The sequence below is a fragment of the Onychomys torridus genome, chromosome 3, assembly GCF_903995425.1.
Source record: "Onychomys torridus chromosome 3, mOncTor1.1, whole genome shotgun sequence".
Classification (NCBI taxonomy): domain Eukaryota; kingdom Metazoa; phylum Chordata; class Mammalia; order Rodentia; family Cricetidae; genus Onychomys; species Onychomys torridus.
Genome location: NC_050445.1, coordinates 136,310,785 through 136,337,501, shown reverse-complemented (window position 1 = coordinate 136,337,501; position 26,717 = coordinate 136,310,785). Strand labels below are relative to the sequence as shown.

At 46.1% G+C, this 26,717-nt stretch overlaps 1 protein-coding gene across 1 annotated transcript in view; it reads right to left on the bottom strand.

The window, feature by feature from the left end:
• Slc6a13 (solute carrier family 6 member 13) overlaps nucleotides 1-26,500 on the bottom strand; it is a 36,372-nt gene extending 9,872 nt beyond the window's left edge. The window contains exons 1-7 of the mRNA XM_036181821.1: nucleotides 26,466-26,500; nucleotides 23,737-23,943; nucleotides 9,066-9,200; nucleotides 6,049-6,189; nucleotides 3,026-3,110; nucleotides 2,282-2,414; nucleotides 1,367-1,501 (exon numbers count right to left, since the gene is read on the bottom strand). Coding sequence (XP_036037714.1) covers nucleotides 1,367-1,501; nucleotides 2,282-2,414; nucleotides 3,026-3,110; nucleotides 6,049-6,189; nucleotides 9,066-9,200; nucleotides 23,737-23,938 — 831 coding nt within the window. The 5' untranslated portion in view covers nucleotides 23,939-23,943; nucleotides 26,466-26,500. The remainder of the gene's footprint in view (nucleotides 1-1,366; nucleotides 1,502-2,281; nucleotides 2,415-3,025; nucleotides 3,111-6,048; nucleotides 6,190-9,065; nucleotides 9,201-23,736; nucleotides 23,944-26,465) is intronic.
• Nucleotides 26,501-26,717: the final 217 nt, after the last annotated feature.

The window sequence follows — 26,717 nt, the reverse complement described above, 5'->3', positions numbered from 1 at the left end:
CTACTGTCCACTACCCATCACAGCCATTGGTTCCAGGTAAAGACAAAAGGCTTGCAAACCATGGGGCAGAAATGCTGGGCCTACAGTCTGCCTATCTGCACAGTGAAGCAGCTTTGGGGCCCGGAAGTCCTGGAAGCTTCAACAGCTCTGGTCCTATAGCTTTGGCGCCACAGCCCGACCAAGTCCCAGCACCCCATGCAGCAGTTTGATAGTGGCCTGCAACTCTGTGGTCTGTGAGAACCCAGAGAGGAGAAGGAAAGGCCTAGATCCCACAGGAAGACTCAGGCCCCAGGCTGCTGGAGTTTGTGAGAGGATTCCTCTGGGGCTGGCCTGGCTGCGGGGAGCTATGGCTGCCCTGAGAAGACTTGCAGTCCCTCCAGATGAGATGAAAGGCTTGGGCATGGTTCGGCTTCTGGATCAACCCCAATTCTGCCCAACGGAGAAGCGTTGCCTCAGGCCAGCGGGGACTGGGGGCCCTGTGCCATCCCTTACCATCTTCCAGCAACTTCACAGAGAGTGAGTGTGCCTTGCTATTTTTAACTGCTTGGAAAGCCATCCAACAGTCTTCTAGGTATTGGGAGTCACTTGTCCTCAATTCCCCTTGGGGTCCTTGTGCTGATACAGAGTCCCCCCCAAACCACCGACCTAGACACATCCTCCCCCTCTGAGCCAATGAATCGCAGGCAGCGTGTAACGCCGGGTAGCAGTCTCGACCCTACTGCTTGACCGGCCTTCAAAAATGGCTGCCAAGAGGACACTTGTCAGAAGCCGGGGCTTCCCAATCAGGCCACTTCACACTCCCTCACTGTAAAGCAACACAACCCTCCAGCGCTCCTCCCTGGACACGGTGGTGGAGTGAGAAAGGGAGGCCCGAAGGAAAAGAGATGACTGACAGAACATTTGACACCAGCCCAGCTGCTGTGGGAGGAGCAGGAAGCAGAGGCTGGAGGGTCAGGTCACTTGGCCCGAGAGAGGGCACCACGGGGCAAAGAGGGTGGCCGGCTGAGGGGGGCGAGACAAGGGAGGGAGCTCAGGAGGAGACGTGGAATTTGAGAATGAGGAGGGAGGGGAAAGGGGCGCAGCCTGTCAGTAAAAGTGCTTAGTGGTATTTGTAGTCCCTAAGGATTATTGCCAGGGTCCCAAGTGCCCTGGGTTCCCTGGGCAGCTGTAGACCAAGAAAGAACAGTGGCGGGTACTGTATGACCCCAGGCAATTGCTGGCACACATCTCCTGAAGGGAGCATTCCCACCCCTACTACGCTAAGGACCGTCACCAAGGATACTTTGGGGGCCGTCTAGGAGCTGAGATACTCGGTATAGCTCAAGCACCCCCAGAGCCACATGGTGGCCCTGCAGCAGCTTCTCACCTGGGGGTCCCACAGACGTGTGATGTTGGGGTACAAGTAAAACTGAATTCCTTGGGCTGCCCCAGGCAGCGTCACCCCTCGAATCAACAGGACTGCCAGCATGAGGTAAGGGAATGTGGCCGTGAAGTACACCACCTGGCCGGGCAGAGCAGACACAAGGATGGAGTGAGGGAAAAGGAGCACACTGGAGCTCCCACAGCGGGTCTGACTGACACAGGAGCTCCCAGCCCACAGAAAGGAGTTCCCCTCCAGCTCCTCCCTCAGCCTCGCAGCTGTTCCCCCTGGACCACAGCTCACCTCTCCTTCCCTCCAGCCCCGCCCTCCGTGCTATCCCGTGTCTCTGGGGTCGCTGGGTGAACACAAGCGTTTGCCCACACAAGTGCTTAGAACTACAGCAACGGTGTCTGGGATGCAAATGTCTGTGCCATGTGATCCCTTGGGGTGGGGGTCAGATTAGGAAAGAAGACTTATGAGCTCCACACACACACACACACACACAAACACACACACACGCACGCACACACGCTCCACTTCAGACTCTAGGGCAAAGAAAGGTCAAAATTCTTGAACTGGCTGAGAATCGTTGTGAGGTGTGTGGTCTAACAACATTCTCTAGCCACTGAACTCTCTCATGGAATGGGACCCATGACTCTGTTCGATGTGCAAGGTGCTCACACCCACTGGAGATTCCAAATCAGAGTTCCTCTGGCTCTGCCCCTCCTCCCTCTCTCCTCCCATTTGTCTCCCAGGAGCACCGGGATGGAACCCACCAGAGGCACAGAATCAAGGAAGGAAGCCACATAAATTGCGACTGTCGTTCTCTCCTGCCTCGACTAGGCTAAGCCAAGGGTGACAGCCCCTAGGCAAGGCAGGCTGTCCTGGGATGGGAGGGAGAAGAAGCCTGCCAGCACAGACCTTGCCCGTGGACTTGACCCCCTTCCAGATGCAGAAGTAACAAATAATCCAGGCGAGCAGGAGGCACAGGACCAGTTCCCAGCGCAGCGCCCCCAGGTGCTGGATGCCATCTGAGAGCTTCAGGACTCGCCTCCTAAGAGAGAAGGTGTACCTTGACCTTTTTCTTGGGTTTCGTTCCTTCCTTCCTCCCCCTCCCTTCTATGTTGTTATTGGTGGTGGTGGTCGTTTCTTGTGGGGGAGGTCTTGTATAAGGGACAGATCCCAAGGCCATAAGCATGCTAGGCAACCACCCCAACTGTAAGGGCCCATGTATGGGCAGCAGAATGACACCTCCAAGCTCTTGTCTAAAGACCTGTGATGCTCTCCTTTGCACAGAGATGGAGATAGACCTAAAGTGTGGCTAACACACACGGTGACCTTGGAGCATTCACTGGGCATGGGGGAGGGGATGCAGGCATAAACTTTCTGATCCCTCTGAGGATGCGTGATGTCAGGGATCAAGCCTTGGGTGAGTACATTCAGGGACAGAGTCTGGATGAGATGCAGATGTGGTTAGTATAGGTGCACATAGATGGACACTCTCTATCATGAGAACTACGAAGTTCATCTGAGAACAGTCCTGCATTAATCATAGTAAAGGTACTACAGAACTAAGTCCTATAGGAGCTACCCCAGGAAATCCCCAGCCCAGGCCCCTCTTTGGAATGCACAGCCACATCCAAAAGGGAGAAGGGCCTCACTTACTCCCAGAACTCGATGACAGGAGAGGTGGCATTCTCAGAAGTTACATTCAGGGAGACATTGGTCTTCTGGAACTCCACACAGTTTTCTACCCATGAACCCCAGGGAAGAAGGAGAAAGTTCATCAGCCAACACTGGGCATGATCAAAGAAAACAGGATCAAAGTAAGTTGGCCAGAAGGCCCTGGGCTGGAATCCTGCCAGCCACTCATTCTCCCACATAGCAGCCTTCCACGGGGCAACCTCAACTGTCACACACTCCCACTGTGGACTCCCCACTGTTTGTCTAGCAGATTCTCATAAAGTGTGGTCCAACAGCACTTGAGAAGAGGCCGTGTGCCAGCTGATTCCAAATATAAGCTTTCCCTGGGGAACTGTCCCAGGTGAAGTCACCGCCTTGGAGGGATGCTAAGAACGCCTTCTAAGAAAGTCACACAGCAAAGTGGCCAAGAGCACAAGGTCAGAGACCGTTGGCGTGAATGCTGACTCTCAGGGTACTGACTGTGTGGCCTTGGGTGAGTGATAGTTTGACACCCCAGCATCACTTCCCTGATCTTTATTAATATGAGGGACTGGCGGAATAGTAAATGGAAATACAAATGTGAAGTAGTGAATGGTGGCTCTTAGTTAACTGCATATCACTTTGGAATTTTATACAACGCTGACACTCTTTTTAATATTTTATCATCAATATAATTTTGGGGAATATAAAGACAGATATTAGCCAGGTGGTGGTGGCACACGCCCTTAATCCCAGCACTAGGGAGGGAGAGCCTGGCAGATCTCTGTTGAGTTCGAGGCCAGCCTGGTCTATGGAGTGAGATCCAGGACAGGCACCAAAACTACACAAAGAAACCCTGTCTCTGGGGGCCAGCAAGATAGCCCAGTAGGTAAAGGTGCTTGCTGTCAAGCCTGACAATATACACCACTTTCTTCTATATTCCTTTCTACTGTGTTCTAGTGTGTGTGCTGGCTGGGTTTGAGTCAATTTGACACAAGCAGGAGTCATTAGAGAGGAGAGAGCCTCAATTGAGAAAACGCCTTCTTAAGATTGGGTTGCAGGCTAGCCTATAGAGCAGTGGTGCTCAACTTTCCTAATGCCGTAACCCTCTAATACAGTTCCTCATGTTGTGATGACCCCCAACCATAACATTATCTTATTGCTACTTCATAACTGCAATTTTACAATTGTTATGAATCTTAATGTAAATATCTGATATGCAGGATACCTGAAATGCGACCTCCCAAAAGGGGTCATGTCCCACAGGTTGAGAACCACTACTATAGAGCATTTTTTTTTTTTTTTTTCTCTTAATCAATGGTTAATGGAGGAAAACCCAGCCCATTGTGGCTGGTTCCATCCCTGGGCTAGTGGTCCTGGGTTCTATAAGAAAGCAGGCTGAGCAAGCCATGAGGGGCAAGCTGGTAAGCGGCACCCCACCATGGCCACAGCATCAGCTCCTGCCTCCAGGCTCCACCCCTGCTTGAGTTCCTGTTCTAACTTCCTTCAGTGACTAACAGTGATGTGGAAACATAAGCCAAATAAACCCTTCCCTCCCCAAGTTGATTTTGATCATGATGTTTCATCGCAGCAATAGTAGCCCTAACTGAGGCAGAGTGTCTCTTGCCACTCAGTGACAGCCCCAGGCAGGTGGGACTCTTTGCTTGCATGCATTGCCAGTCACAGGGCTTAGACCAGACCCACATTCCCAGGCCCTCAGCATTTCTTGAGATCTTACAAGGTAGGCGGCCAGCTTGTGCTAGGACAGAGTAACTTCTCTGCCTCGTTGTCTTTCCAGCTAGTAGGACAACTTTGTCAGTAAACGGCAAGAAGACAAGAGTCCAGGAAGGGTCAAAGGTCAGTGAGAGGACACCAGCTCATTTGGGAGGAGCCTGTTGCCATCTTGGTGTGTGAGGAAGCAAAAAACCTCTTTTCATTTGACAAAGGTGGTGGAGCGTGGGTGGTGGTACCAGAGAGGGGCAAGGACTTGCCTGAGCAGGAAGCCTGAAGCCCTAAGCCACTGATTGTCATGGTGAGCTGGGAGGAACAGGCGCGGAGGCCAGAGTCTGAAGGGGTAACAAAAGCTAATCTGAACCTGGCAAGTCGGGGACTCAACCTCTGGTTCAGAACCAAATGGCTTCTCAGTACAAGAACGCACTAATCATTACCATGGCTCCTTCATACTGTCTCATGGAGAAGCACTAACAGACACCTGGACAGTGATTGTGGCATGTAGCCACGAGAAGCCAAGCAGAACACTGGCCAGCACGTTCTTCGTGCTAACCAGCCACTAGCCCAGCCGGTGCTTCAAGTGAAGATTCCACAGTCCTGCTCCTCAGACGCCCTGGCCGCATGCCAGGTGCTCAGTAGCTGCGTGGATGGCACAGAGCACGTCCATCCTCACAGGTGGGCTGTTGAGAAGGCCCACCCTGGATAGCTTTGCTGTTATCTCAGCTCTCAATACATCGGACTCTATCAATGCATCAGTTCTATTGTTCTAGGCTGCTCACGTGGCTTTAGAAACACAGAAGTTGATCGCTACTATGAATTTTCTTGATAACGGACAAAAGAGCTCATTGCTGAGTTGAGCACAGATAAATTACAAGTTTGAAAAGCTTAAAATCATACCCGAGATGAGAAACAAAGACGCTGACATATCAAACAGGCCATGTTTCAGATAGAAATGAGTGACTGCACACAGAAAATAAGTCAGTTCTATTTGCATAGTACACAAATAGAATCTATCAGGTTTTTTAAAGTCCTTGGCATTTTGCTTGTGAGGCTGGTGAAGTCTCATGTTGGAGTGGGGGTTGGATGAGGAAGCTAGGGCCTTACTCACACACCAGACATGTGTCTGTCACTGAACTCCATCCCAGCCCCTTACTCTGTTTCTTGATATATCTATTTGACCGATTCTGAGTCTAAAACGTGAACTCAGGTTGGATGCCTGGGATACAGTGGCAACCTCGCTCCTGGTTAATGTAGCGAAGCGGGGAAAGAAGTGGGCTGTCCAGCCACGCTCTTACCTGTATTCCACTCATGACTGCAGCTGCCCCACGGGAGGTCGGTGGTGAAGCTGCTGAAGAGGTAGAAGAGGGCCCAGGCCAGGACAACGATGTAGTAGACATTGAGGAGGCTGACGATTATCTGTGAGGCATAGCCGATGCCTGGGGAGGGACTGAAGCTTTGGGCCAGGACCGCACAAAAATTCTCACCCACCACCCGCCCCTGCACAGGAAGGGACTGGCTTGCCACCATCCGGGCCTCAGCAAGAAGTGCTGGGCCCAGCCTCCTGGCCAAAGGAGTGGAGTTTCTGACTTCCAATTGTCTCCTGGATTGGTCCAGCACTTTCCTCTTGTCTTCTGCAGTTAAGCCTGAACTTTGATATTTATCAGACCCTGAGTTATCCTTTAAATGCATAAGACTGGAGCTGGGATAGTGGCACATACCTGTAGTCTCAGCACTCAAGAGGCAGAGGCAGTTCGATTACCACAAGTTCAAAAACAGCCTGGTCTACATAGTGAGGCCCTGTCTCAAAATAAATAAAACTAACTCTACTATGCCAATAGTTCATTTTCCCAGAGTTAATCTGACATGTTCCTGAAATAAAAATATAAGAGCAGGGCTGAAGATACAGCCCAGTTAGTAAAATGTCTGCCTTGCCAGCATAAGGACCTGAATTTGATCCCCAGATTTTTTTCTTTTTTAAAAAGAAAAAGTCCAGATGTGGTGGCATTTGCTTCTAGTCCCATATCTGGGGAGACACAGATAGATAGTCTTTAGGACTCCCTGGCCAGCCAGACTGGCCTATTTGGAAAGTTCTAGGTCAGGGAAAAATTCTGTCTCAAAAAATATAGTGCACAGTGCCTGAGTAAGGACACCTGAAGTTGACCTCTGGCCTACACACACACACACACACACACACACACACACACACACACACACACACACACACACGCGCGTGCCATGCACACAGGTACATAAAACAAAACCACAAGAGCAGAGACAGGCAATTCACACAGGAGAAAATACAAATACTGGATGAACACCTTTAAAATAGTCATCACCTCTAACAGCAAGGGGTGTAAAATAACACAGTAAGGTACCATTCTGTAGCTACAACCTTGGTGATGTTTTTAAAAATAGGGTCTCATATAGCCAATTGGGGCCCTCAAACTTGCTATGTAGCCCAGGTTGGTCTTACACTCTCAATCTCCTGCCTCAGCTTCCTGAGTGGCTAACATTACAGAAGTTTGACCCATACTGGGCTTCTTGGCAAAATTTTGCTTGTTTATTCTTACAAGTGTTGTAACTCAGTGGTCTCCATACTTGTCTAGACATTAGAATGGTCTACAGGGCTATACAGGTTCAGTGGTAGAACATGTATAAGGCTCTGGGTTCAAATCTGAGCACCACAGGAAATGGGGGAAAGGCTTACTCATGTCTATGAGATTGTCAGTTAGTTAATGCTTCCACAAAACAATCTAATGACCCAGGTCGAGATAGCAATCTGGTATCTGTTTGATCTAGTGATCCTGCTCCAGGAATCTGTCTCTAAACAAAACATTTCAAAGCGGAAGGGAGCTTTCTAAACAGAGATGATAGCAAGATGTGAAAGTTTTACAAGTAATTGAAAATGAGCACAATGCCTCACTCATGCAAAGAACTTCTAAATTACGATATGTTCAATTGATGGAAAAGTTCACAAACCATCAAATGATCACAGTGCAGAAAATGGAAAAAACCTGAAAACCAGACCCTAAATCATGTATATTACATAGCAGTGCTCTATAAGTGCCACAGAAAGGAAAAAGAAATAGTGAAATAAAGCCCCACTCCAACTAGAAGCAACCCAAATGTTGCTTGATGGGTAAAGGGCTAAACAGATGTACATCGGTATCATGGAATACTACCCAACCAAGGAGAAGACATGAGTTATTAATATACAAAACAGCATGCATAGACTGCTGGATGCAAAGGAGATCATGCTGAGTGAGAAATCCAATCACAAAAACACTTCATCCTGACATTAAATGACATTCTCGGATTGACAGAAATAGAAAAGAGAATAGGGTTTGCCAGAATGGAGGTGGGGAAAGTGAGCATGGCCACGTGGTGGGGATGGACATGGTGATGGGCTCTGGTAGCAGTAACAGCCAGAGAATCAACACATGGAAAAATTAGAACGGCACACACATAGCGGAAGGTTGTGAAAAGTCACAGAAACGTGAATAAATTCTGCGGATGATGCCAATATCAGTTTCTGGGTTTGGCTAATATCCTGTGGTTCTGTACAAAGTCATCATTAGGGAAAACTGGATGATGTTACAAGGGACTTCCCTGTACTATCTTTATAACTCACTGTGAGTCTATAATTACTTTGAAATAAAAGCATAGATTAAAACTTTATCTATAAAGAGAGAAAATATGAAATGAAGCAGTCTAAATTTTTAAGTTATTATGTCAAGGTGGTAAAATAATTGATGAAATATTCTCCTCATTTAAAATTCTCTTTTAAGGGGCTGGAGAGACAGCTCAGCATCAAGAGCACTGGCTGCTCTTCCAGAGGACCTGGGTTCAATTCCCATCATCCACACGGCAGCTCACAACTGTCTATAACTCCAATTCCAGGGAATCCAACACCCTCACGCAGACATACATGGAGGCAAAACACGAATACCAAGAAGTAAATAAATAAATTTTTAAAAGAAAATTCTCTTTTAAAATATTTCCTAATTGATTAAGTATGTCCTGTTAAAAATAAATCACTGTTACATATTTAAAACACATACAATAAAATAGCATTGCACTTCACCCATTTACCCATTTAATCCAAAGCCTTTGCCTCAGCCCTTCATTTCTCCTCATTCTATTTGATGGACTGCGTAACTACCTCAGTCTGCAGCTCACAGATGAACTAGACGTTAATAAGGAGACTCGAGTCCTGTTTTAATCTCTGAGCTGCTGTTTGTCACTCAGTCATCCTAAATAAGGGTTATAAGCACTAGTTTATGATGCTGGAATTGGACCCAGAGTTACTCACCCTCGAAGATGGGACAGATCTTCCTCCAGGCTGTGATGCCTCCCTGGTTGGTGTATTGGCCAAGTGCTGTCTCCAAGAAGAAGACAGGAATGCCACAGGTAAAAAGAAAGATGAGGTAGGGGATAAAGAAGGCACCTGTGGGTAGAAAATTGAATGCCCATTAACTGGCAATCTCCTCTCTGCGGTCCACATTCACCTCCCCTCAGTACCACCCCTCAGTGCTGGTCAGAATCTCAGCGACAGGGAGCATGTGAACCGCAGGTGACACTATGAAGTTATCTGTTACCACAGCAGGGATCAGGAGACACCAAATTATCTGGAAGCTGTACGGTCCCGTGCTTTGTCTTCACTGTATAGTTTGAACCAGTGACTGCTGGGTTTACTCCCCACTGAACATCAACTACTGCCTAAGTAACACATCGCTTGTGGAAATAGCAGGGAGACCACTGAATGATAAATACCCAGAAACCTCAGCACAGACTATAATTCTTAACTCTTTCAAAGAAATTATTATACTAATTTCAGACTTTTTATTAAAGACTTGAGTTTTGAGACAAGATCTTGCTGCATAGTTCAGGCTGTTCTCAAATTCATAATCCCGCAGCTACACTTTCCAAGTGCTGGGATTCCAGGCACTTGTATTTTATCAGACTAGAATCCAAATTTTCTTTGGTAATCATTCTGGTTCTTTCCCCATAATCATTGGCTAAGGAAAGACTATAGGTGTAGACATGCTAATATTTCTCTACATGCACCTCCACCTACTGCCAAAGTTGGAAGGAAAACTCACAGTAAAGAGCAACCACAAAAAAGAGGCCCGCATATACAGAAACCCTAGAACTTTCTACTTGACCCAGAAGAGAGGAAATGACCTGAGGTGAGAGAACGAACTCTTTAGAGGAGATTGGGTGCACTCAGAGTGGTATGGCCCCACACTGGAAAGAACCATTTCAATGGATTAAGAAGAACAATGCTCGTACAGTGCCTAATCCCACTCACCATACCAAAGGTGTTGAGATTCTCCTGATACTGGATAGTGTGTGTGTTCCTTGTCACTGGGGAATAGTCAGCCCTACACCAGAGGCAACTCCAGTCCTACCTAACAAAAGGAATGTAAAAAACCTAGACCAAGGCACATCACAGTCCTGTTACTTGAACTATTTTTCAGGAGGAAAATCTTAGCAGTGGCCAGAGGGAGAAACGATGTGTAAGTACAGAAGAGCAAAGGGAAGGATAGCATCAAATTAATCCCCGGGATAATGCAAGTAAGCCAGATGGAAGCAAATGTGCGAGAGCACCAAGGAGAAGAAGCTGTCCACCTGGAATTCCACATTCAGAAAAAGATTGCTCAAACATGAAAATGAAATCTTGAGTCATGAAAAGAATAAATCCACCACCAGCAAGACACATACAACAAGAAAAGTTAAGGAAGTCCTTCAGGCACAGGGATATGACTAAGCCACATAGCAATATATACCCACAAAGGAATACAGAACTCCAGAAAGAGTAAACTACATTGTCCACAATACAACTGGGCTGGGTGTGGTGTTGCACGCCTTTAATCCCATCGCAGGAGGCAGAGGCAGGCTGATCTTTGAATTCAAGGTAAGCCTGGTCTACATAGTGAGTTCCAGACCAACAAGGGATACAACTGAGACCCTGTCCCCCAACTCCCCCGCAGAGAAGAATAAAAAGAGACAATTGCCTTAACATCCGTTTCTGACTACATAGATTAGCATTTCTCTCATTCTTCATCAGAGAAGTTTCTTTATGCAGTGGACAATGGTTAATGCAGAGACTCAAAGCTGGCCAGAGGGATGAAATAAATGACCGTCAGGTCCTTGTTCCGGAATGGGACATTTATAGCAACCAACCCTACACCACCTTAGGTTCCGGAAACATCATGGAAGAGGAGTAGAAAGAATTCAGAGCCCAGGGTTGAGGAGGGCCATTGAAGAACAATGTCTTCTGGACATGACACAATCATTGTATTCGTGAACTCAGTGCAGCCATGATTAACTCACAAGGCCTACACAATATTGGCACTGTCACTATCCCATCATGCATCGGAAAGGAGTTCTGAGGCCCGTCCCTCCCTGAAGGTCCATGGGCAGTTATTGGTGGTGGAAGTGGTAGTGAGACTGTCACTTTTCCTCAATGCTGTCACCACTGATAAGTTAGCCATGTCCCAATAGATAATCCTCTCCTCATGTTCACGAGGACAGCCATAATAGAACCCTGTGAGTCAAACACAAAGCAGAAGACATCAGAGTAGGAAGGGTTTCATGGGATAGAGAGGGAAATGCAAGAGTGTAGTGAGGGAGTTAAAAAGCGACCAAGGTTTACGTGTACATGAAACTGTCAAAGAATAATAATAAAATTCAAAAATGCACTGGGCGATGGTGGTGCACACCTGTAATCCCAGCACTCAGGAGGCAGAGGCAGGTGGATCTCTGTGAGTTCGAGGCCAGCCTGGTCTACAGAGCTAGTCTAGGACAGGATCTAAAGCTACAGAGAAACCCTGTCTCAAAAAAAACAAGAAAAAAACAAAAGAAAAAAGAAAAGAAAAGAAAAAAATTTAAAATGCAACTTATTATGAATTACAATGTAAATAATTTCTAACAAATGGAAAAATAAAATATATAGCAAAAGTACAATGCACAGGAGAAGAAAGTTATAGGATTATAAGACTCATATATAAAGTAGTACAATATCCTTTGAAAATGAAGTTTGATGAATTAAAGATGCAGACTACAAAGTCTAAACTAACACAACACAGAGTTATGACTAGTAAGTCAACAAAGGAACAATGCAAGCAGTGGAATAATAAAACCACATCCAGTTACCACAGCAGAGGACAGAAGAAAGGAGGAACAAGGAACTAATGGGACAATATAAAACAGGTAGTAAGAAGTCAGACTTGCTCTACCTATGGTTAGCTGTACTAAATGTAAATGCTCTAAACAGAACGATTAAAAGACTTGGACTTTTAGGTTGTTTTTTGTTTTTGTTTTTGTTTTTTTGAGCTGAGGATCAAACCCAGGGCCTTGTGGATTTTTTTTTTAAATAAGCCTCAAGTATATGCTGCCTAAATGAAACGCATTTCAAGTTTTTTAAAATGGAGAGATGATAAGTAAGAAGATAGAAAGAGATATTTCAGGTTAGTACTTATTGAAAGAAAGTTAGAATCTTTATCATGTTTGGCTTGATTTAAGACAGGGTCTCTCTCAGCATGTAGCCTAGGCTGGTCCATAACTCACAATCTTCCTACTTCAGATGCTTAGAATTGCAATGTCCTGATTACAATAATGCCTAAAGAGTGTTCATCTGTTTATATTAATTAATTTTTAATGACTATAAACCTTTTAAAAGTCAGAGAAAAACTTTCAAAAGAATGTCTATCAAGCATCACACAAATTAAATTTTAGAGCAAAGAATATTCTGGGTGGTAAAGATAATTTCATAATAATAGAGGTCAATTCATCAAGAGGACATAATATCTTAAATTCAAAATCACTCAAAAATAGAGCTTTCAGGCCTGTGATGCAAAACAAATAGGCCTGCAAAGAACAGTATATAGATTCCTAGTTAGAGTTAAAATGTTTAATATTCTCTCAATCATTTAAAGAACAAATAGACTGAAAATCAATAAGAACATAAAATATTTGAAAGCCATATGTTAGCTCCACTTAAATAACATTTATATATCATCCCAACAACAATGGTATAGTATGCATTATTTTCTGGCATATATAGAATGTTTACCAAGATAGGCCATGCTCTAGTCCACAAAGCAAATCTTAATAAGCAAGAAAGTCATTCAGACAGATGTATTCTCTGACTAAATTAGCAACCAGTAAAAGAAAGACATTGGAAAACCCCTACATATTTAGTTGTTTTTAATTAGATAACATTCCTCTAAATAATCTACAGATCAAAGAAGTAATCAAAAGAAAAATTAGAACATTTCTTAAGTAGAATGAAATAAAATACAACATAACCAAATCTGTGGAATCCGTTAAAGCTGTAGTTGGAGTTTTCTAGAACTAGATATCTATTGTCACAAAGAGAAAGTAGAATTCAAATCAATAGCCTCAGCTAAGGGGGAACCTTAACAAATGAGAAATAAGAACCAAGGAAGCCCAAACTGAGCCAAAGCAGAGAACAAGAAAGCTTGAGAGAAGATCAACAAAACCGAAAGCTGGCTTCTTGAGACAACAAACTCAATAGATGTCCAGATGATGTAAATTACCAACACAAGGACTGGGACACTGGCTCAGTGGGTAACAGTGCTGATTGCACAGCCTGTGGACCCAAGTTCACTCCCTGGAACCCACATTTTAAAGAGCGCTGGTCTAGCGGTGTACATTTGCAATCTCAGCACGGCTTTGGTGAGTTCGGAGGCAGGAACAGAATCCTTCAGGGCAACCGGCCTGGAGTCTGCAGTGCAGCAGCAGAAACACATGGCAAGCTGGAAAGCAAGCACCTACCCCCAAAGGTTGTCCTCGGCATGCATACACCTGCATGGATGCATGTACATGTAACACACACACACACACACACACACACACACACACACACACACAATACAAAAATAAAGTTTTTAAAACTACCAGTATAACAAATGAGAGGCATGTCCTTAGCACAGCTTCTACAAATAATGAAAATATGGTAAGAAAATTCACAAACAACTGTATATTGATAATTATAGCAGCACAGAGAAAATGGGCAAATTCCTCAAAAAGTACAGACTCTTGTGACTTACTCAAGAAGAACGGCAGTGGAAGCTGCCCTCAACTATGAAATCAATTGATCCTTTTTGATTAAACCTATTTCCCATGAAGCAACCTCTAGCTCTAATGGCTGGGGAGTGCTCTAGGCACCTAAGGAAGAAATCACACAGTTCTACAAAAATGCCTTACATAACACTGAAAACGAAGGAAGCTGTTGAGTTCCTTCTAGGAAGCCCCGAACTTTGTGTTAACAAAATCAGATGGAACGCTAAAGAAAAACAGAATTGAAGGTCTTTTTAAGTTGTTTAATTTGTGTGTGTGTGTGTGTGTGTGTGTGTGTGTGTGTGTGCATGTGTGTTTGTGTGTGCCTGTATATGTATGTACATATGTATATGTGTGTACATGGGTGTGTTCACACGTGTGTGGAAGCCAGAGGACAACCTCAGGTGTCGTTCCTCATACATCTACCTTTTTTTGGCATGGAGTCTCTCTCTGGCCTGGAAATCACCAAATAGGTTAGACTGGCCCCAGGGATTCATCTGTTTCTGCCTCCTTGGCACTGGGACACAAGCATCCACCACTGTACCCACATTTTTCTACTTTGGGGGGAGGGGGAGGCTCAAACTCAGGTCCTCATGCTTGCAAAACAAGCGCTCTACCATCTAAGCTGTCTCTTTGAGTCCATAAAGGGGCCCTTGGGAACAAGGAAAGAACTAGTGAAAAGAAAACCATGACTGAATCTCAAAACAATTATTCTGAGTGAAAGAAGCCACAAGAAGAAAAAAAAGATACATGGCTCGTGATTCCTCTTATATAAAATATTTTTTTTTAAAAAAGCAGATGAATTCACAATGATAGAGAGAGCTTCCTGATCACACAGGGACACAGCAACAGGGGCCATGAGAGAAAGGAGAGATTATTAAGGGCCAGGAGGAAGTTTTTGAGGGTGATTGATGTGTTCATTAGCTTGACAGTGGCAGTACTTTTCTGGATATGTATATGTCAAGAGGCTTCAATTTGCACATCTTAAATATGGCAATTAATTGAAAGTTAATGGGAACAAAGGTCCAGTTAATGGGACAGATGTTTAGTTTGTAGTCATACACTATTTAGACACTAAAGGAATACCCAACTGCCCTGAAAGCCAAGGAATCAAGACTGTGAACAGTCTAAGAGGTCCAAGGCTTGATGGGAAAATTCGGGGAATATAGAATGTAGTAGCTGATGTGGATGGTCTCTGTGGAAAGCCCTAATCATTCCAGAAAGTTGACGGTCCAGTTCAGGCCCCTATCTATGCTGCTGGCTCTTTCCCAACTGACCAAGCCAATGTTTAACTGCAGGCTCGTGGTAAGCTCTGCCCCTGAGCACATGAACGAAGTCCACACTCGTCAGGAGAAGCTTCTACTCTAAAGGCTTGGGAAGGTGGAAGGGGACAGTGATGGGATGCTGACCAAGAGAGACCCAAGTGCAACCCAGGTAGTCCTGAGGGACATTCCCCCCCCCCCCCCCCCCCCCCCCCCCCCCCCCCCCCCCGTCCCATCACCACCATTAAAGGATTGAGTCAGGGCCTGGCATAGAGACACAGGTTTTTAATACCTGCACCTGGGAGGCTGAGGAAGGAAGACTATAAGCATGAGGCCAACTGAGCTACAAAGTAAGACCCTATAGAAACAGGAAGAGCCACGGGAGAAGAAAGTTAGCCACACTCTCATTTCACCTGTGTAAGTCTCTCTCAACATTCCAAAATGTGCTGCCCACTTCCTGTGAGTCAGGAGAGACTGTAAACCACACCTCTCAGAAGGAACACCCTCAATGATGTCACCTGTAATGTCCCAGCTACTTTTTAAAGATACAGAGAACTATATCCTACACTAGCAACAGAAGTCAGCATGTACATGAAAAGGTATACACCATAATGAATGCTAGCCTGACCAAAGTAGGCATGGAGTAACTCAGTAACAAGATTGTCATGTGCTACCAAAATAACTGCTTCCCACAAAAGACCTGAGATAGACAAAGCAATCCTAAGCAAAGAAATAATGCTAGAGGTATTGTCACACCTGATTGCAAGCTATATTACAGAGCCCCAGTAACCAAAACAGTATGGCACTGGCACAAAGTGAATTAGAATACAAGACTGGGTTATAAACCCATGTAGCTACAGCCACTTGATTTTTGAGAAATATTCCAAAAATACACATTGTAGAAAAGACAGTTCTCTTCAGCAGCTGACGCCGTGTACCCACAGGCAGAAGAATGAAACTAGACCCTGTCTCTCATCCTTCACAAAACTCAACTCCAAATGGACCAAAGGCCTTAATATAAGAACGAAAACTAGGAAAGTGTTAGAGGAAAAAATGGAGAATACAATTAAAGACGTAGACATAGTCCAGAACCAAGGAAATGAAGCCAACAATTGACGATGGACCCTCATGAGATTAAAAATCGACTGTACAGCAAAAGAAACAGTTAACTGGGTGAAGAAATAGAGTAAGAGAAGAGTATTTGCTAGCAATATATCTGACAGAGGATTAATATTTGGAAAATACATAGAACTAAGCAACAAGAGATCAAGCAACCCAATCAGTAAGGGACAATGACGTAAACAGACAGTTCTTAAGAGAAAACACAAATGAGCAGTAAATATTTTTTTAAAAAAGTTCAACTTCACTAGCCATTGAAGAAATGCAAATCAGAAGTACACTGGGCACACACACTCACCCCAGTCACAACGGCAGTTGTCAAGGAAACAAACAACATCAAAGCTGGTGCAGATGAGGGCGAAGGGAGCCTTACACAGTGTTAGTGGGGATTTAAACTAGTCCAGCCACAGTAGAAGAGAATGAGGGTCCCTCAGAAATCTAACAATAGATCTTCCTCTTGACTTGGCTGCATCTTTCCTGGGTATTTACCAAAGGGCTCCAACTGAGCATGTCACAGAAACACTTGCACAAGGATGTTACTCCAGCACTGCTCATGACAGCTAAGCTACAGAGCAACCTAGGTGCCCAATAACAGAGAGATGGACTTTTTATGAGATATATCAGAGATTTCTTTTTCAGCCGTAAACAAAAACTAAATATTGGTGGAGTGGTGACCCACTACAACTAAGTTCTGTGGTTTGCAAGAAAACAAGACAATCATGTTAAGTGAATTAAGCTAGGCTCTGAAGAACAGATACTGTAAGTTTTCTCTCATTTGTAGTTATTAGATTTTATAGATAGGCATATAAAATTATGTGTTTATGTGTATATATGTATATATACATACATATATATATGTATATATATATATATATATATATGTATATATATATATATCCAATATGAAAATAAAAACAAAACTCTCTAGGAGGATGAAAGAGACTAATGAGAGCCAAGAAGTTATGGAGAACCTGTCTTAGTGGAGCATGTAATGTGTGCAATGAATACACACAGTGACATTGTTAAAAACATAAAGGTCAGGACGCGGGGGACAACTGCTTCTCATTCTGCTTTCTTTTTTTGCAGCTACAAACAGCACCCTGGCCGACAGCTTTATCTCACCCTCTTTACACTGCTCTCCCTGGGCTGCGCTCTTCTTAGGCCTAGAGCTGAGATTCTGCTCAGCCTTCCCCTCCAGCATGCCCTTCCAAAGGGTCCATCTGTGGCATGTCCTACTGTGGCCTCACATGAAGACTCCAGCCCTGAGTATTCTGCCAGAGAGATCCCATTGGAGAGCTCAGGTCCAAGACGTCTAGGATTTGGGTGTGTGAGGACTGAGGATTAGAACAAACTTGGAGAGATACAAGGAGCAAGGGCAGCTCCTGCCCCGTATTAGATGGTCTTCAGCTGTGTGGACACAAAACTCCAGGTTCCCAGCAATCAATCATCAAAGATTTAGAAATCGAAGGAACGTGGTTGACAGTTGGGTTTTATCCAAGCTGAGATTGACAGACAAGTCACTGAAATTCTCCTAGCCAAACCGAATGGTATTTCCGCTTCGACCCACCCCACCTGCCCCACCATGCCTCTTGAGATGACCAGAGTTTCTTTTTTGCTTTGGTCTGTGTTGGACAGGCCTTGGGGTAAAAGTCATATTTATTTTCTCCCCAGGGAGCTGAGGGTGAAGGGCTGGAAGAATAAGTTTACAACTTCAGCAGCTTCTCCAGCTCAGGGGCCCGTGCCACAGTGACTGGGCATGTGGGCATGCACCTCTTCCATGTTTTCTTAAACCCACTTCCATCAGGCGTTGGTCTAGTACTCCACCACAATCACCCATGACTTCTCGGCTGGACCAGCGATCGTGGCCACCCTCAGCCCTTCAGCAGCATCTGCCGTTTGCTCTCCTCCTCCCCAACACTTCTTCAGGTGCCTTCCTCTCCATTCTCACCCCTGTCACTGCTCTTCCTGTCCCTTTACATGTTCTTTCTCTTTTCTCACATACTCACAGACTGGCGATCTCTCTCTCTCTCTCTCTCTCTCTCTCTCTCTCTCTCTCTCTCTCTCTCTCGTGTGTGTGTGTGTGTGTGTGTGTGTGTGTGTGTGTGTGTGTGTTTCTTTCTCTTCTTTTGAAACAGAGAGCCTTACCATGTAGCCCAGGTTGACCTTGAACTCGCAATCCTCCGGCCTCAGCCTCCTAAGATTACAGATATAAACTGCCATGTTAGTCTTTCTCTCTCTTGTTTTTTTTAGACATAGTTTCTCTGTGTAACAGCCCTGGCTCTCCTAGAATTCTCTCCTTTAACCACGATCAGGCTGTCCTCAGACTCACAGAGATCAGCATGCCTCTGCCTCCCAAGCATTAGGATTCAAGGTGTGTACCACCACAGCCCAGCTAGACTGACTTTCTTTCTTCCTTTCTTTCTTTCTTTCTTTCTTTCTTTCTTTCTTTCTTTCTTTCTTTCTTTCTTTCCTTCCTTCCTTCCTTCCTTCCTTCCTTTCTTTCTTTCTTTCTTTCTTTCTTTTTTTAATACCTTCAAATTGCTAGTGATGCCTAAATGTGTATTTCCAACCAGATCTTTCACACAAACTCCAAACTCAAATATTGTACTGCCCTGACGACAAATCCACTTGAACGTGAAAAAGGTATCTCAAGTCAGTGTTCCCCAAACTCAATCACTGATTTTTTTCTTAAAATCTGCAGCCTTTCATGTCTTAGGAAGAGCAACCCTTTTCAGGTTAAAAGTTTCTAGTTGCTTAGACAGGGGTTAGCAATAGGAACTATGTCAAGGGCTCAGATTCCACATATCTCACATGGAGACTCCAGTCTAAGGTATGCTGGGTGTTGAGAAATTCATTCTGCTGGCAGCCAGGGTCCAGAGAGTTGGAGAGGCTTCATCTGAAGGCCTGGGTCCTGAAACACTTTGGCTCACATATTTGAGTAGAGTCAATAGTTAGAGAGAAGGCGCTGGTCTCAGTCCCTTTTCTGCGGCTGTGATGAGAATGCCCGGCAGAAGCAGATTAGGCCAGTAGAGGTTTATTCTGGCACATAGTTCAAGGTACAGTGCATCGTGGTGGGAGGCCATCAAGCCTGCAGGAGCTTAAAGCAGCTGGTCTCATTGTGTCCACAGTCAGGAAGAAGAAAGCCATAAATGCCCCTAGTCAATACACGTTCTCCTTTGTATCAGCCCAGGATCCAAGTCCCAAGAGTGATGCTGCCCCTCCTTCAGGATGGATTGTCCCACCTCAAATCTAGTCAAGATAACCTCTCACAGGTATGCTCAGAAGCTGATCTAATCTAAAAATTTTATTACACTTATTTATGTGTGTGTGTGTGTGTGTGTGTGTGTGTGTGTGTGTGTGTGTCACAGTGCACTCTTGGAGAGGTGAGAGGACAATTTTGTGGAGGTCAGAGGAATTGAACTCCAGTCATCAGGCTCGGCAGAAGGTGCCTTTACCTGATGCTGCTACTCAATAGCCCCAGATCTGAGCCAAACAGGTGTTCTAGGTGATTCTAGAACCCTAGCCATCATAGGAATCAGGAATTAATCCAGAATTTTTAGCTTCAGTTTTCAACACAACAGCCAGTGAAAGTATCTTAAGTATAAGACCTTTGCTACTCCTGCTCAAAACCCTGCCCTGACTCTCCATGACACCAGAGGAAAAGCTGAGGTTTTACCGTAACCAGCGAGGCCCTACCTGGTCTGCATCCACGTTGTGTAGCCTCTAATTTAAACATGCCCTCCTCTGGAAAGAAGAAAAGATCACAAGACTTGGAAAGTTCAAGAAATTTACAAGAATCATGGGGTGCCTCTCTAAGCCAGCAAATAAATGCTGAGAAAGGTGAGTATCTGCTGGGGCTGTCCACCATCTGCGCAGGGACCTCCAGTCACGTAGCTTTCTTTGCCCATGCTGGGGAGGATGTTGTAGTCATGCAGCTTTGCCCATGCTGGGGAGGGTGCTGTAGTCATGCAGCTTTGCCCATGCTCTGGAGGATGTTGTAGTCATGCAGCTTTGCCCATGCTGGGGAGGGAGGGGGTGTTGTAGTCATGCAGCTTTGCCCATGCTGGGGAGGGTGTTTCAATCATACAGCTGCCTGTGTCACCCCTAATTCTGTAAATACCCAAGTGAGACTCAGACGGAGTCCTTGCTCGGGACTGTTGTTGGTGTCCTGTCTATGGCTTATGTCTCATCAACAAAAGGCACTAACAGCGACTTCTTCACTTACTTCTAGCTACTCATCTTGCCCTGGGCTTGGAGGCTTCCTTTACACTCTTCCATAAAGCCAGGTGGGCTCTTGCTTAGGACCATCTGACCTTGGCTTCCTCTCCCTGCAGCATACTTACCTCGATGACCACATGACCACCCCCCAGTCCCGACAAGCCTCCTTCACACGTTCTCAGTGCAGCCCACAGTGACATCCCGCCCCTTTAAAACAGACACAAACTCACACCCATACTTCTAATCCCCTTTACTCGGTTCTTCTTGTTCTTCTCCATAGGACTTGCTAATTTCTGGTATTCTATATAACTTACTTATCTGCTTTGCTTTACTGTGTTTCCTTCCTCTGAAAGACAAGACCCCTGAAGACAGGACATGGGTCTGGTGTATTTACAAGTGTATTCCAAGCACTTAGAACAATTTGCAGGGGCCCCAGTATTTGCTGTTGAAGGACATAGAGTCCAAGCTTCCTTGTCTGTGTGCCAACACAAGTGACAGGCGGGCAGCTCTAGGAACCCTTCATGAGGATGCTGGCATTGGGCCCTGGGTCCTAGAGAACAGCAAGAGTTTTGTCTAGGTGACTGAGGTAGGCATTGCCCCTAACCATGTCCCTAAGAATGCCATTCTAGCTTCTGGGTCTTGATGGGCTTTACCACAGCACTCTCTTTGCTTCCCTGATTGTCTTCAGCTGCTTCACCAGTCCTTTATCTAGCTCAGCTCCTCCCCTGCTGTGGAACTCAGAACTTTGAATTCAATCTACCAAGAGTTAAAGCAGAAACCTAAGAAGACATCACTAAGCTTTGAGGAGATTCACTTGACATTGTCACCACACACATGCATTACTGACAGAAGTTCTTACCTCGTCCTCCCCTCCCCTCTCCCACCGCGAGCACAACAGTGACTGTGTGGCACTGTGGACGTAGAGAAAGAGTCCAGAAGCAGGTTGACAGAACATATTACCAAGCACGGTAGCACCCATGGAGTACCCAGCATCCTTCCCAGAACCTATTCAGAACACACCTGACATCCCTAGGAGCCCAAGTCTCTGTCAGAGAGCAAAGGCCTTAAAGAAAATCACTGGGGCCGCAGACAGGGGTCAAATCAACACATATGCCCTCTCTCTGTTTTCTTCGCCCCTCCTCCCAACATCAGCAGTGAGGAGTCCCCGTGGCATCAGCTCACCCATCGGCTAAAGCGGAAGTGCTCCAGCCGAAGGCTTTGCAGGAGCTTGCTTTCTGTGGCATGAACTGCTAAGAAAGCAAAGACCAGGGCTCTGGATTCCTCCAGTACGCGATCCTCAATCAGTCTTTGGCAAAGAAGCCTTGGATGAGACCTGCCCTTTAGAGCACACCTGGGCATTAGTCTCTCGCTCCAAAGTCCACCCAAACCCTCCCCAACCCCAGGCTGCTGTTATTCATCAGCAAATAGGGAGGTGGTACATGAAGTCCTCAGCCACCTCAAGGCTGAAACTGTAGGTGGTGACACAGTATGAAATCTCAGGACCCCCTAAAAATGTCTCAACTGTCACATGAGGTCAGAGGCTCTGTCTGGAGGACAGAAGTCCCAGCAGCCATACCCAGGCACCCACATGAGAAACCAAGGGCCTAGAACTTTCTTTCCTGTGCATGCATCTCTAAGACAGAGACTGGGCAGATCTCCATGCAGTCCTGGAGCAGAGCTCAGAACCTAAAGTTGCCAGACAAAGGAAGAAACTTCGCTGAGTCCAACATCCCCAGCGGCTCCGCCTCTGCTCCCCTTTGCTGCCTTTTTCACCTCAGTGGCTTTGCACTAAGCTTGGCAATCACTGCCTCAACCCTTACCCAATTCCAGAGAGGCTTGGGGAAAGCTTCTCACCCTGTAATCTTTCTGCCACATGAGGAACTAAGCTGGTTACTAGGTTCCGGGGCCCAGCATACAGCTTTAGTTTCCTGCTTCTGTCTGTGCCCTGGGCCAGCCACATCCCTCCACCTCTACGCTCTAAAGGGAAGGTGTTCAGGCCCTAAGTCCTCAACAAACATAGAAGTATCTAGTGCTAGATGAGGAATGGGAAAACCTCCCTCCTTCTCTCACAATGCAGACTGAGCAAAGTCCTGTGATTTCAGGCCACTGGCCAGAATTCGTAGGGAGAAAGGACATATTACCTCATTCCCATTCCTCTAGGGAAAAATACAAATACTTCAACCCCACAGTTAGTCTCCAATTTCCACAGAGCCAGGAACAAGACAGCATGAGTGCAGAACACTTCTCTTTTGGTCTCTCCCAATCCTCTCCCACCTCCACCCTGGACTGTGTGCCTCATCTCTCCAAAACCATTCGGGAGAGAGACTTGAGCTTGATGAGTTTGGAGGCCTCTGCTCCCCTGCAAGCGGGTAGATGTGTTCCTCTCAGCCTTGTCCCTGGTGACCTACCTCTGTGTTCTGCATTCCTCCAGCTCAGGATGGAGCTCCCTATGAAAACAGACCCATGACCTCCAATCCCTGGAAGCTTTACCCACCAACAGAACAGGATGGTGTCCTAACCTGCAGGTCAACTCCAAGCCCTCTAGTACCTGGGGAATCTGCTCAAGACTTCCCACTGAGGTGTGGAAATTCCCTTTATGTGGATTAGCGAAATTACCCCCAGAGGGCTGGGAAGGAGAATAAGAAGCTCGCACGCGAGCGCGCGCGCGCGCGCACACACACACACACACACACACACACACACACACACACACACACACAAAGGGGGCGATTTTCAAAAGAAAAGCCATGAGGGTCAAAGATTATATATATACTTGTGAGAGTTGGGAAACAGATGGTATTGGGAATGTCATGGTACCAGCTGAGTAGTGGGGGTTGACACAAGGCCACGCTGAAGAATCTCAAAATCCCAAAAGAGTTTGGTATCAGCAGCAGCATCAGTGAAGCTCCTATTTATTAAGCACTTTATGGATGGTATTGCCAGTCCTTAAAACAACCTTGAAAAACAGGTACTGTTATCTTGATTTACAGGAGCAGCCATTGACTCTGGGGGCTTCTGGAACTTGAGCAAGATCACACAGAGTAAGAGCAGACCCAGAATCCATTCCCTGATCCATCTGGATCCGAGCCTGTACTCACACAGCTAAGAGGGAAGACTCTAGAACACTCACATGATTTATCTAGGTCTCAGTCTCCTGCAATGTGTCATCAGTGACCTGCCAGGGTCCTTCAACGCCAGCATTCTACGTGTTTACAGAACTTCCCAGAGGGACAGTAAGTGTGGCAGACAGAAGCCTTCTCCTTCCTGGGGTGACTTTGGTGGCAGAGGGGCTCTCACCTCCCCCGTTCTTGTAGCAGAGATAGGGAAACCTCCAGACGTTGCCTAAGCCAACGATCTCCCCCGCCACTGACAGCACGAACTCCATCTTGTTGTTCCAATGCTCCCGTTCCAAGGTGCAGTCTTCCTCCACCTCCTTTCTGACTGGACACACTGGCTTTGTCTCTCCATTACTGGTTGTTCCCGAGACCCTGTTATCCATCCCACCTGAAAAACAAGTTTAGGACTCTGTCACTGGTGGGAACCCCACAGGGAGAGCCTCCCCACTTCAGGAAATTCCCAAGGGAATAAATCCCCTGGAAAAGGGCGACTTCCTTCTCTATCCTCCAACCCGTTCCTTCTTAGCGCCCCTCCCTGGTAGAGCAGGAGAACAGCTCCTGAGACTTCCTGTTCCCTTCATATTGAGAGAGAAAGCACAGACCCCACAGAGCAGACTTTGCTCCCGTGATGCCTGTTCTCTGAATTCATAGCCTGTGTTGTCTGTCTCCTTTGCCTTTCACCACCAGCTGGGACACGTTAAAAAGCCGTTCAGACTCTTTGTAGGCTAAGCACACTGAGAGGATGGCAGACGGTCAAAGCCACTGATGTCCCTTGTGGAATTACCCTAAAGAAGTAGCTGTGACTGTGGGGGAAAGATCTGATACTGAAGATGTTGATTGTTCATAACAGCAACAAAAAAAAAATTGAAAGACTATCCATGCTAAAAATGGAAGGTATATTAATAAGGTATGGTAGATACACGATGAGCTTCTCTACAGTCATTAAAAGCTATGTTACAGGAAAATGTATATTGAAACAAAAGCATGTCTGTGCTATAGGAAGTGAGAGCAGTATGTACAAAATGATCATGTTTTTTAGACACTTTATGGAGTGTTTACATGCATTGAAAGATTGGGACATGAACCTCGATGTTTCTTTCTTAGTGGCTGCGTCATAGGAATGTATTTCTTATCTATGTCTTCACCATTCAGATCAAAGAAGTGTCTTCTGAGGGATGCTGAATGGGACCAGTGACTGAACGAGGTGGACTGAGCTGTCTAGGAATTCATCCTCACTCCTCCATTTCTTCCTGAATCAATATACATGGAAAAATTCCATATCTCTCTCTCTCTCTCTCTCTCTCTCTCTCTCTCTCTCTCTCTCTCTCTCTCTCTCTCTCACACACACACACACACACACACACACACACACACACACACACACACCATCCCCCTCTTCTCTCTCCCTTGCTCCTTTCCTCTCTTCAGCACCAGCATGGCAGTCTGTTACAATAGAGACGAGAGCATGGAAAGGAAGTCCCGACGCTCAACTCTGACTTCCAGAAACAGCCTATTCTAGACTGATACTGAGGTTGCGGGTGAATTCAGGCGCGGTTTAAATTTAACGAGCAGCTGCTATGGACTAAGCATTTTACACACATTCATTTAATTCTTCCACCAGCCCTATTGTCGTTGAGAAAATGAACGACATAAATAAAGTACCTGAAGCGGTTGCTAGATTAAATCAAGTCACTATTACCACATAGGTGGTAAAGTGTGTGGGACTTGAAGCCAAGCTGCACTCCCTGCCCTTCCAGTTACATCAGTTGGGTTATGTTGGCTGCCTTGGTTTATCAACATATTTAATGTTGGTATTGCAAGTGATTCCCTCCTCATTTTATACAGTGGTCCCCTTTGTTCTGGCTTTTGTTTTAACTTTTGTTATTGTTTATTCGTTTGTTAACTCTTTGTTTTGAGACAAGGTCTATAGCCCAGTTTGTCCTAGAACTCACTATACATCATAAACTCGAGATGATCCCCCTGCCTCAAGCTTCCTGGGTGCTCAGATTACAGGCATGAGGCACCATGACTGGCTTGTAGCCCCATTCTAGAGAAGCAAGCAGGTGGGCTTTCTCCGAACCCCAAGACAAGTTCAAGTTAATAGAACGTCCTCATCAGGAACCCCTCCAAGCCACGGGTTTCCTTAGGTTCCGCCTCCAGCCCTAAGGACTAGAAAATTCAGCCCAAAAGACTGGCAGTGGAAGGCACTCTGATTATATGACAAGCTGGGGAGCCGGCTTCAAAACTAGCTCTGGCCAAGGAAGGAAAACTCTAGCCATGGGGTGAGAAGTTTCTCTGCTGATTGAACTTGTCTCCTCAGGGCTCGTGCTGACCTGGCCTCCCCTAGCTAACTAACCATCTCAGGGAAGTCTTCCAGTGAGGCAAAGCCATCCCACTTACCTCCCCCCCGCCCCCCCAAAACTAAGCAGCACTCCTCCCCCTCAGCCCCATAAGGGTCATTTCTTGGGGGCAGTTGAAAGAACATAGGCTGTGGATTCCAGCAAGCCAGGTTTAGACCTTACCCATTTCTAGCCTGAATTCATGCCTCCAAGGAAGTTAATGAATAACGCAGCCTTAGTTTGCTCATCTGTGAAAGTGGGAATAGCGGCTTAGACTGAGCTGTGAGGCTTGAGTGGGGAGATGCTTTCTGTCTTCACAACTTAAACTCAAGGATTTTCCTCTCCAACCAGGATTCTCCGTCTCCTACCCCTGTGGTCCCTTAACTCATGAGGCACCCCTTGCAGAACATCAAGAGAACAGCATAAGGTGTTTGCTTCTGCGTACCTAATAGCTAACAGTGCTGTCGGGGACATCAAAAGCCCTTTGGTTGTAAATCCATGGATCCCACCAACCTATATTCTGAGGCCCAGAAACAGGAGAAAGAGAAAGAGAGCAGAAAATATTCCGAACCTTGGTGAAGTTTCTGCCTGAGGTCCTGTCGGAGAATTCTCGTGGGGGCCAGGGAAGGTGCTGGCTATTTAAAGCATGACTGGAGACCGCCCTGTGGAGGCTGTAATCCTAAACTTGACCTGCCCACATTCCGCCTCCCGCCTTCCCCCTCCCATACTCTCCCCTCCCTTCAGCCACCAGACAATCCGCACATGAGTGACTCCCTGGCCAGGGGACTGCCTGTGCACGCTGGCAGTTCAGCCACTTGCTTGT